The 11821-nt window shown below is 36.5% G+C and overlaps 1 protein-coding gene across 2 annotated transcripts; it reads left to right on the top strand.

Moving 5' to 3' along the window:
• The first annotated feature begins 915 nt into the window (after positions 1-915).
• Positions 916-11798, top strand: LOC147521907 (endoribonuclease Dicer homolog 2-like). Of its 2 annotated transcripts, XM_086589293.1 has the most exons (11): positions 916-1250; positions 1320-1444; positions 2062-2333; positions 2436-2854; positions 2949-2990; positions 3346-3449; positions 3949-4145; positions 4360-4569; positions 9367-9777; positions 10548-10826; positions 11206-11798. In XM_086589293.1, exons 1-11 carry the CDS (start codon positions 1207-1209, stop codon positions 11539-11541), a joined length of 2439 nt encoding a protein of 812 aa, XP_086445419.1. In that variant the 5' UTR covers positions 916-1206; the 3' UTR covers positions 11542-11798. The 2 variants fall into 2 exon arrangements, with proteins under 2 accessions (XP_086445419.1, XP_086445428.1); XM_086589302.1 differs by lacking the exon at positions 2949-2990 and having other exon boundaries at positions 925-1250.
• Positions 11799-11821: the final 23 nt, after the last annotated feature.

Here is an 11821-nt window from a genome sequence, read left to right as displayed (position 1 = left end):
CCGATTTTTCGAATACGAATTCGAATCGGATTCGAATATTTGGATATCCACTTGCACCCTTAATCTTAATACACTATAAGGCACATTGAATTAAAAAAAAAAAAACAGTTTTTTAGGCTATCATCAAAAAAATTTACGAGTTTCAATATATTTTGGAAATAAATTTTTTGTTAAATAATAATCAAATTTATAAAAATTGTCCCCGTTCATTGAACGGGTCCAAAAATCTAGTTTCTTAATCATAAAAGCCATAGAAGATGTGGTGTCAATCCCAAATACATGTGTAGTTCTTGAATCAATCCAGTTCCGGTTTAGAATACCCAGCCTTCTCTTGCTTTTTCCTCATTGTAGAGTCTCATATATTAAAAAGTAAAAACTTCAAAAGAATATTAATAATTGAGATTTTAAGTGTTTTATCTTGTTTAATCTGAACCACCGAATGGAACTAATCGGATGGTTATAAAAATGAGTCCCAAAAATTTGAGATCCTAGAACTAAAAGTCTGGTGGATGAGTGGATCGGTTCAGTGTACTTGTAATGTTTTTTTGTTTTCTCGATAAACAGATCGGTTCGGTTCAATATACTCTCTAGTGACATATTAGGAGGGTCTCCTCGAATCTTAAGGAAACATGCACATGTTCAGTGCGTTAACAGTAGATTGTGTTGACAGTCTTCTCCATGATGAAAAGAATCTAGTACAATGTCGATGACTTAGTAACCAAGATATCTGATGAGGTCCCACAGTCCCACTGAATCCATTCACGTCCTTTCGTTCTGTAAAGATAACTGTGAGAAAGAAAGACTGGGATGATCAACTGATTCCAGAGCTAGGATTAAAAATTCGTTACCAACGTAATCAAAGGCCAACAACTAACTTGCTTCTGTGCTTCTTTCCATGCAACTTTGGAAATCTTTCCATTTAGAATGAAAATGAGATAGGAGTTCAAATATAATTTTGAAAAAAATTCTAAAATTTGCAAAAACCTCAAGAAAACTTCATTTTCCTAAAAAATGAGGAGGGCCACTTGAAGCAGAGATAAATTACGAAGTCCGGGGCCCATTTGGTCGTAATCTTTTTAAAGTCAGAAAGTAAAGTGGAGCAACTTTATGACGTTATATAATTCTCTTTCTTCTTTTTAATCAACGTTGTTAACAAAAACAACAACAAACAAGAATCTAGTAAGAACTAAGAAGCCACACAAACTAATGTCACCAAACGAGATTATTGATCCTCAAAGTTTCTCTCGAAGGTTGGTTTGTTTCATTTATGTGTTTACTTTGGATGGAGTGTTGTTTATTTATTTTGTTTGATGCAACAGTCATCAACTTGATGCGTTAGAGAAAGCTATGCAACAGAATACGATCGTGTACTTGGAAACAAGTTCTCTTAATGATAATCTGCTACTAGAGTCTGTTGAAGACGATACTAATGCAAATGATTTAGGTAACTGTACTGTTTCACTATTTTCTGCTGATGGCTCTCAACTCTCAAATTATAATTTGAGTTATTACTCCGATCCCAAGGTTTAAGGATTTTTCTTGAATGTATGTCTTTCATTGAAAAAGGATCTTGTCAGTTGTAGAGGGGTAAGAGAAATAATGCTAGTGTGCTGGGATGGAATCTACCCCAGCAGTTGAATATATATGATGTGGGACAAAAAAAGTGCATTGTCGTTGGGCTGACATGTCCTAGAGAAAATTTGAATCTGTTAGAAGTTGAACCGAATATGTGGTGACTCTCCTATCATATTGCCTGTGTTGAGATATTTATTTTTGCCATTTCAAAATTTTAGAATGTCATGGTCTTAGATTTTTATTTTCTGAATTCCTTGGAAGATTGAATAGTGAACTGTTTTGTCCCAATGCACCTGTTCTAATTTTCTTGCATTAAATTTGGACGCAGTATTATTTTTCTTGCTTGCGATTTTTCTGTGTTTCTTTACTTTAGATGTTTACTGTTTTCATGATAAAGGTTTCCATTCAGAATACTTCAAATTTGCAAGTCGCAGATATCATACTGTTTAACTCGATCATGCATCATTTCATTTGTTTATCATACAGAGGATGTTTCTTATGAGGAGGAACAAGTAATTTATTATCCAGGAGAGCTGGTTTTCAACTGGCCATCTCACATTGAGGAGATCTACCATTGCTATACAATTGAAATGCAGCAAAATTTTGACGATGATGTTTCCTTCGAAAATATTATACTTGCTGTAAAGAGTAATCTGGGAAATGATTTCACGCATTTGGATTTTGACTTATTTGTCAGTAAGGGCTCAGTAGGGATAAACATAGTTTACGCTGGTACCATTCTTCTTAGTCCAGAACAGGTAACTACTTTCGATACAATGCATGATATGACTTAATAAGGTTATCACAATATGATCCACTTCAGATCTTTATTTTGTTACTATAATCATATTTGCTTCCAGGTTTCGGTGGCTACAAAGTTCCAGCTTACTGTTTTAAGGTTACTTATTGACCAAAAATGGAACAGTGTGGCTGATGCATTGGACAAACACCAGCAAAATGACACCGTTCCAAGGATCAGCTATTTACTACTACCATCTACAAATGCAGATAGGAAATCTCCAATTGTACATTGGGATTGTATTAGTTCTTTATCTACATTGAACTGTCACTGGAGTCATTGCCCTGAAAAGAGTTGTTTGAATTATGTGCACTCCAATGATAAGGTGATTTGTAGGTGCATGCTGAAGAGCTCTGTAGTCGTCACACCTCATAATGGATGCATATACTGCGTCAGTGGATTCTTAGATGGTCTTGATGGAAATTCTGTTATGCAGTCGAAGAGAGAAGCTCTTAGATATAAGGAATATTATCAATCTAAGTGAGTACTCAACAGTGTATGAAAATCATTTGTAATCACTCTATGCCTACTGTACTTATTTGTTATGAACCTGCGTGATCCTGATGTATGGAAGACATATGCAAGTGTGCCCCCTTCAGCACATGCCTTTGATCAGGTAATCCAAACAGAGATGATCGTTCTGGTAGGGAATCATCTTCTTAAACAGTAAGCTTTTATCTCAAGAAGGTTATCACTTCAAAGTATCACATTTATCTGGCCCCATAAATACACTCACACACAAACACATTATAAAACAGAGTCATGCTTGTTTGTACGTGTTGGGTTGACGACTAAGATGGTGGCCATATGTCTGAATGATCATATAGACCGTGTTGGCGATGTGGTTATCCTGTGTTTGCCAGTGTCACTTTGTTTGTGTTATAAACTTCCTATATATAATCTTCTCTTAGTTCTGAATTTAAAAATAAAAGAGAAGGAAAACATGATCCAACTTCTAGTATGATTGGCAGGCATGGTATAAAGCTGCAACATGAAGGGCAAACTCTGCTTAGAGGGAGGCATATCTTTACAGTGCAAAATTGTCTTAGGAGGCAGAGTTACAAAAAAGAGAGAGGTAATATTAGTCTTATGTTTGTTGCATCTCTACTGATCTTGTGCATTACTGACTTAATTAACTTGCGATTGGTAAAACTGGTAAAACGTAATAAAATTGAGAAGAGAAAGCAGAACAAGTACAAAATTTCAAGTAGGAAAAGGGATGGTGATCGATCACTTTCCAAATTGAACCCGTGAGGATAGAAGAAATGCCAAGTAATAAAATGATAATCTCGATTAACCATAAAAGTTCTAAGATTTTCTATAGCAAATCCTTGAAATTCGATGGTCTGTTTAGTCTTCAAAATTCTAAAGTTTATGCTTGTTTTCTTATTTCCATCCAAGCTCATGAAATACTACAAATTGTTGAAGCTTCAACAAATGTATTGAAAAGTCAGACTGAACCAACTACCTTTTTAATGTTTCCTGTACTTAAATTACACATGAAACAACTGTTCTTCAGATTTACACTTATTATATACTCTGTACACCTTGCCTAATCCAGTGTCTTTTTGCAGAATCCACCGTGGCTTATGTAGAATTGCCCCCGGAACTCTGCAAGATAATTGTGTCTTGCATTTCCCTGGGTACTCTGAAGTCTTACTCTTTGGTTCCATCAATCATGCATCGTATTGAGTCCATAGTTCTTGCTCTCAATCTGAAAAAACTACAAACTGGTCATCTTATTAGCAATATTCAGATTCCAACCATGAAGGTACCCATGTTTTTCCTTCCTCAACAATATTTTGTAGTGCTTGGTAGTGGAATGTAATGGGGCAAACATGTGTCGGCATCTGGAATTATAACGTGTAAAAACTTCAAGTTTTTTTTTATGTCGGCAAACATGTGGCATTACCATGTGCTGATTGATAGTTTCGTGTCATCTAATTTGTAACCTTTTGCTCGTGCCACTCATATGGGGATGATAGATTCTCGAAGCTATTACGACAAAGAACTGTCAGGAAGAATTTTCTCTGGAATCACTAGAGACACTTGGAGACTCTTTCTTAAAGTATGCAGTCAGTCAGCAGTTATTCAAAAGGAATAAAAATCATCATGAGGGACTACTTACTACTCACAGACAAAGAATGGTTTCTAACAGTGCCCTTTGCAATCTTGGATGCAAATGCAAACTACAGGTACTATGGTTCCCCATTTCTTCAACACTGTTATGTTGTTTTCCTTGATAGCTAAAATGACTGCATGTGTACCGTTACAAAACTTTGTGCAAGACAAAATTACTTGGTAGCTGTTGTGAGAGATGATATTTTTTCTGTACGTTTCAAAGTAGAGTGTGCTTATTTTATGTGTAACATGCAACATCTTGCTAGGGTTTGTATCAGACTCGTCCACGAGGGGACTCTTGTACAACACATCTAGTCATCTATTTTCTTAGTTTCAAGTTATTCATTCACTATTATCTTATACTATGCTCGCCCAGCTTCCATTTGAATTATATATCAGCTAATCTGAACTTCACGTCGAGTTGATAATTGTCCTTTTTGGGTTGGTGAAAAATGCCACATTGTACTGGCCGGAGTCAAAATCTGACTCCGTCAACTATACCAGTAGTGTGCAACATAGTTGCATAATACTGAATAGAAGATCTAATTGAGTTATATATTATTATTAGACTTGTATGTTGATGAGAATATGAGATAGCGATTATTATACTGATAGTAAATATAAGGATCGTTGTGAGTAATATCGTGAAACTATCGATCACACACTAAGAGAGAGAGAAAGGGAATGGTTTCTTCAAGTTAACACCAATGGTGTGTAGAACAGTTTATATAGAGATGAAGACACCTTTTCAAAGAGTTGTGTCTTTTCCAAGCGAGACCTGTGTCTCTTCCAACAAACACTTGTGTCTCTTCAAATGGACACAAGTGTCTCTTCTAATGGACACGCCTCTTCAAGGAGTTGTGTCTCTTAGAAGAGACACACCCCTTCATACAAACCTACGCATCACACTCTCTCTCTATAGTGTGGGAAATAACCAACTCACATTATTCCAAATATGATCACATAGATCACTCAGAAGACCCGTGGTCCAACATCTCCCACTTGATCTTATTTGAAATAAACATGAAATATTTCCTTTAGTTAATGATTCTTTGGTACCATACCTTATTGTATCATTAACTCTAATCTAACAAATAGATTGTCATCAGAACACAAATATTGGATTAATGTGTATACATATTACTTGTGCATCTGACCGCATCTTGTTCCATATACATTTATATGCAAGATGACTTCAACTCACTATATCTCAAGTGATCAGCATCGTATTCCCGTATAAGGTTACAATCCAACACCTTAATACACTCGATGTCTTCAGCCATATACATCTTTAAATTGATGTATTGACTGCATCGAAACTTAGATCAAGTACTTCTTCATTGGTCTACCATAGAAGTTCTTCCTTTATCACCTTATTGACGACTTAATATACACCACACGCCTTGGGTAATTATCCAGCTTATTCATAGTGCATATATATATATTCTTTGGACTTTACACTCATGATACTACAATATTACCCGGCTTTTCTTGCTGGTGTCCTCTACCTTTTCTCCTGACCAATCTTTTATCTCTTATCAGGTAGTCCGCATCTTCACCTTTACCCTTAAGCGTCCCTGGAGTACCTTCGATCGAAGATACGCTTTGGTCCATGTAACTTAACTTAGACATGTCTTAATCCCATTTTTGTTACATGTTCTCTGAATTTCTCCAGAGACAACCCCTTGGTCATTGGGTCAACCACCATCTCCTAAGAGGGAATATAGTCAACTGTTATTTCACCCCTCTCCACTATATCCTGAATATAGTGATATTTAACATCAATATGTCTGCCTTTAGAGCTATTAGCCACTTTTTATCAAAAAGATAGCGGACTTGTTGTCACAGTACATATTGACTGGCCTGCTAGGTATACCAATCTTTAGACTATCGAGAAAACGTTTTATCCATACAACATTGCCAACTGCTGTACTGTAGGCTATATATTCGGCTTCCATTGTATGTTTTGCCACACGACTTTGTTTCTTACTCAACCAAGAAATAGCTGTTCCACCAAACATAAATATATGACCACTTGTGGATTTCCTATCGTCAACGTCTCCAGCAAAGTCGGCGTCTGTGTATCCAACAAGTTCAAGGTCATCCAAGCCGAAACACAATTTCATATCCATTGTGCCTTTTAAATATCTAAGTACTCGTTTTACTGCTTGCCAATGTGCCTTTCCAGGATTTGATTGGTACCTACTGACCAATCCTACTGCATGACAAATATCTGGTCTAGTACTTGTCATTGCATACATGAGACTTCCAACAGCTCTAGCATAAGGGACATTTGCCATTTGGCACGTCGTCTTACTCAAAGTAAGACCTTTACAAACAGGTGTACTCAATGGTTTACAATTTTCCATTTTGAACCTCTTAAGTACTTCCCTTAGATATCGTTCTTGATCCAAATACAACAACTTGGAGTCTCTATTTATAGTGACCTTAATTCTAAGTATGTAGTTTGCCTCACCCATATCTTTCATTTCAAATTCGGATCCCAAACGAGCTTTTGTAGTTTTCAAAATTGGAAGCTAATAATATGTCATCTACGTAAAGCGACAAAATGGTAATTTTGTTATGGTATTTCTAAATGTAAACACAATGGTCCAAGGGATTTACTTCATATCCCATGCTAATGATTGTTTGGTGAAATTTCAAATACCATTGTATTGTGGATTGCTTAAGTCCGTATAAGTACTTTTTTAATTTGTAGACTTTTTCCTCTTGTCCCTTCACCTGAAACCCTTCCGGCTGAGTCACATAGATGTCTTCTTTCAAGTCTCCATTTAGGAATGTAGTGTTGACATCTAACTGGTGTAATTCAAGTTCTAATCTTGCAACTATAGACATGAAGATTCTTATAGACGCAAATTTTGCCACTGGGGAATATGTGTCTCCAAAGTCTACTCCGGGTTGTTGAGTGAACCCTTTCTCTACTAACCTTGCTTTCAATTTATAAAGAGTACCATTGCTCTTAAGCTTTTTCTTAAGAACCCACTTGCAATCAATGGCTTTTCTACTTTGTGGTAGTTTGGTTAGTTCCCAAACTTTATTAGTTTCTATTGAAGCTATTTCATCTTTCATTGCTTCATTCCATTAAGATGCATTTTTAGATTCCATTGCCGCTGCAAAATCCTTTGGATCATCTTCCAATGCTACTTCGACATTGTCATCTATTTGAAGAGCATAATAATCCTTGAATGTTAAGTTAATGATGGTTCTCTTGTCCTCTTTCTAGTACTCCCACTATTTCCGGAATCACTCCCACTATTCTCAGGGTGTGAATTCGTTTTGCACCCCCAAAATTTTAAATTTGAAATATCATGTTTCAAACCTGTCCAATATTCAAACGGTGTAAGTACTTTTGACTTTGTTCTTACTCTATTTAGGATATATACCGCAGCAGAGAGAGCCTCTCCCCAAAAATGTAATGGCAAATCTGCGTATGCCATCATTGATCTAGTCATATCCAATAGAGTTCTATTTCGTCTTTCAGCAATTCCATTTTGTTGTGGACTATATGGCATTGTGTAAACATGCCGCATACCATTATCCTTACAAAATGTGTCAAATGCTTCATACTCACCACCTCTATCACTATTCAAAGTTTTTATTGGTCGTCCGAGTTGGGTTTCAACTGCTTTCTTAAATTCCTTGAATTTTTCAAACGCCTCAGACTTATATTTTAATAAATATATATAACCATACCTTGAGTAATCATCCGTGAAAGTTACAAAATATTCCATGCCTTTATGGGTTTTGGTTCTTAGAGGGCCACAAATATCAGAGTGTACAACTTCTGACAAGTCTTTAGACTTCCAATGTTTACGGAAAGATCTACGAGTCATCTTTCCTTTAAGACATGGTTCACATTAATCGAAGTCTATTTTATGCATATCAGGTATTAAACCCGACTTGCTCATACGGAGCAACTTATCTTTGTTAATGTGTCCTAGTCGTGAATGTCATATATACGAGTCAACATTAATTGAAACATGCATATAATTAGAAGAAGCAATTTTATTGATATTTGTAATGAGATACATATTGTCAATTCTCACACCCTCAAACACAAACTCTTTGTCCTTGCGGACAATAACAGAACTAGACCCAAACATTAGATTGAAACCCTTTTTGTCAAGTATAGAAACAGATATGAGATTTCTACGGATGTTTGGTGCAAATAGCACATCCTTCAATATTACATCGACGCCTTCCAGTTGAATTTTGCACGTTCCTTCCCCCAGTACATCACAATACGTGTTGTTGCCCATGTATATCTTATAATCTCCAGGATTTCTTGTTGTCATCTCAGTGAAGCTTTCCTTGTTCTTAGCAATGTGGCGTGTTGCCCCTGAATCTATCCACCATTGTTCATCGGCGGATTCAGTAAGCAAGGCTTTTGAGATTGTCATTACAACTTCCTTACCTTTCTTTTTCGCCCAACAATCCTTCTTGTAATGCCCTTTCTCCCCGCAGTTGAAGCATTTTATCTTTGGGTTCTTTCCATCTCTTTTTGATTTAGAACCCTTACCCTTCTTCTTCCACTTCTTGGAGTGTTTAGAAGAATCATTACCTTCTTCCTTTGGTTGTGATTTTGAACTATCAACAACTATTAAGCCTTCAGCACTCTTTGCTCTCCTATTTTTTCTTTCTTCCTCTATGGCTAAGAGTGCAGGCAAGGTAATCATTGTACTGGAGTCAAAATTCGACTCCGTCAACTATACCAGTACTGTGCAACATATAATTACATAATACCGAATAGGAGATCCAATGGAGTTGTCTATTGTTTTATTAGTAGCTTGTATGTTGATGAGATAGTGATTATTATACTGCCTGCATAGTGACTCATTTGTCAATGTCAGGGTTTTGTTCGTTATGAGTGTTTTGATCCGAAGTGTTGGGTTGTTCCTGGTGACCTTGGACTTTCTGGGTTGGTTGAAGCTTCATTCAGCACTTCGGGACAGCTCTATGTCATGGGATCAAGGCACATGAAGACTAAAGTAATTGCTGATGTTGTTGAAGGACTGATAGGTGCCTATCTCACCGCAGGAGGTGAACCGGCAGCGTTACATTTTCTAGACTGGCTTGGTTTGAAAGTTGATTTTTCTGAAGAGATTTCCAATGGAGTGCAGTTCGCAATGCAACCAGAGAGGCACATTAATGTCGTAGAACTTGAATCCTTGCTGGATTACGGATTTCGTGACCAGTCTCTATTGCTTGAAGCTTTGACTCATGGTTCCTACCAACTCCCAGGGATCTCAAGATGCTATCAGGTTTTTTTTTGTTTATTTAAATCTTCAACTTATTACATGGGTTGCTATCGCCTATTTCTTAAGAAAAGTGTTACTGCCCTTAATTTCATTTGATTCATGTTAAATAATTCACGAGGCATGGCCGCATGGGCTACCTCATGAAACTTAAAATATCTTTGATTATTCTGAAACCTGGACAAAAAATTAAAATAGTCAGTCACGTTCAAAGAATAAACCAAGATAAGTCAAATCTATTTGCAACAGGTTCTTATTTTGTCTATTTTAAAATACACTCGAGTTGAAACCCAATTGTCAGCCAGCTTAAGATTATGTTGTTTGTCTTTTTCATGTCTACTTTACTTTCTTAGAAGTATGTAAATAGAGTGGAGAAGAATCGCTGTTACATGAGTTTGGGATTAGAATTTTACTAAAGAACAGGTAAACCTTGAACTTTTATATTGCTTTTTCTTGGTTAATTTGGACTTTTGTGAGACTTAGTAAAGCAAATTAGGATGTATTGACTAAATTATATGGAGTACTCTCTGAGAAGTGAGAACTATTGGATAAAACTGCAGATAGTATGTTATGTACCTGTTTGATCTTTGCATTTGTTTGGCATGAACGTTCTAAAATGTAAAATCCACTTCTTCCAATGCACATGTGTGCCTTTATTTTAAGTTTGCAATTCGTTTCTTATGCAGCTCTTATATATAATTGAGAAATTTTATATCTGCGGATATGGTTGCCTGAAAGTTTCTTTGTATCTGAAAAGGTTTTCTTCCTTTGCTCAGCGCTTGGAATTTCTCGGGGACTCGGTTTTGGATTTTCTCATAACCTGGCATATGTACAATATATATCCTGGAATATCGCCTGGACAATTAACTGACCTTAGGTCTTCTGCTGTAAACAATGATTGCTACGCATTTGCTGCTGTCAAGAAAGGGTTGCACAAACATATTCTCCATGCATCCTCATTACTCCACGAGCGGATCAAAAACTTCGCTGAGAGTTTTGGAAAATCATCATTGCAGTCTACCGATGGCTGGGAATCTGAGACCATTGTACCAAAGGTATACCATATGTACTGTAATATTCTGGATTGGGTCAGATCGGTTAGGAAGACTTCTTGGATTCTAGATATATCGAATTATTTGCCACTTATTAATGTCAAGGCCTTTTTGAATTAAAACCACATACCCATATAAGTGGGGAGATCGACATGTAGTGAGAGGTGGGGTGTTACATGTACTCCCATTGAACCTGATAATATAGTTGGAACTTTCTTTATTAACATTGCAAAAATGTTTTCTAAAATCTTATTCATGACATCATGCGCTATTTACTTGACTAAAATCGACCAGGGCGTATTACCATATAAAGTGCAGCTATTGGTATATAACATGCAAACTCTGAGTTTTATTAACTTGGAGTTTTTTCATGGCTCAACAGGTGCTTGGAGATATCATTGAATCTTTGGCTGGGGCAATTTTGGTTGATTCTGGATATAGTAAGGAGATTGTTTGGAACTGCATGAGACCTATTTTAGAACCATTGGCTACCCTAGATACTATGAAACTCCATCCAGTAAAGGAGCTTGGTGAATTATGCCTGCGGAATTCATACGATAATAAAACCAGTCCATCTTATGTGGACGGGAAAGCTTCCATTACAATAGTAGTCAAGGCAAATGGTGTTTCATACACTGCCACACGCACTGCGTTGAATAAAAAGACTGCGGAGAAATTAGCTGCCAAAACTATGTTGGCCAAGCTGAAGCAAGTATGACAATAATTGTTACAAGTAGCAAACTACTATCTTTGCATTTTGGACTTGCTGTCGAATTGAGTAACACTCCCTAGTGGCAGAGCTAGTATATTGTTGTTAGATTGACATGCGACACTCCCTAGTGGCAGAGCTGGTATGTTATTGTTAGATTGACATGCGACTTTTCGTCAAGCCATGTATGGTTTTATGTCTTACCGTGTTGTCAAAAAAAAATATGTTTTCCAATCTAATCTAATGTATTCTTTTTGAATGACCTATACCTTTACAAGTATACGCTGAT

The sequence above is a fragment of the Coptis chinensis genome, chromosome 1 (genome assembly GCF_015680905.1).
Source record: "Coptis chinensis isolate HL-2020 chromosome 1, ASM1568090v1, whole genome shotgun sequence".
NCBI lineage: Eukaryota > Viridiplantae > Streptophyta > Magnoliopsida > Ranunculales > Ranunculaceae > Coptis > Coptis chinensis.
Note: the sequence above shows the minus strand (reverse complement) of the source record. Positions and strands in the feature narration are given on the sequence as shown.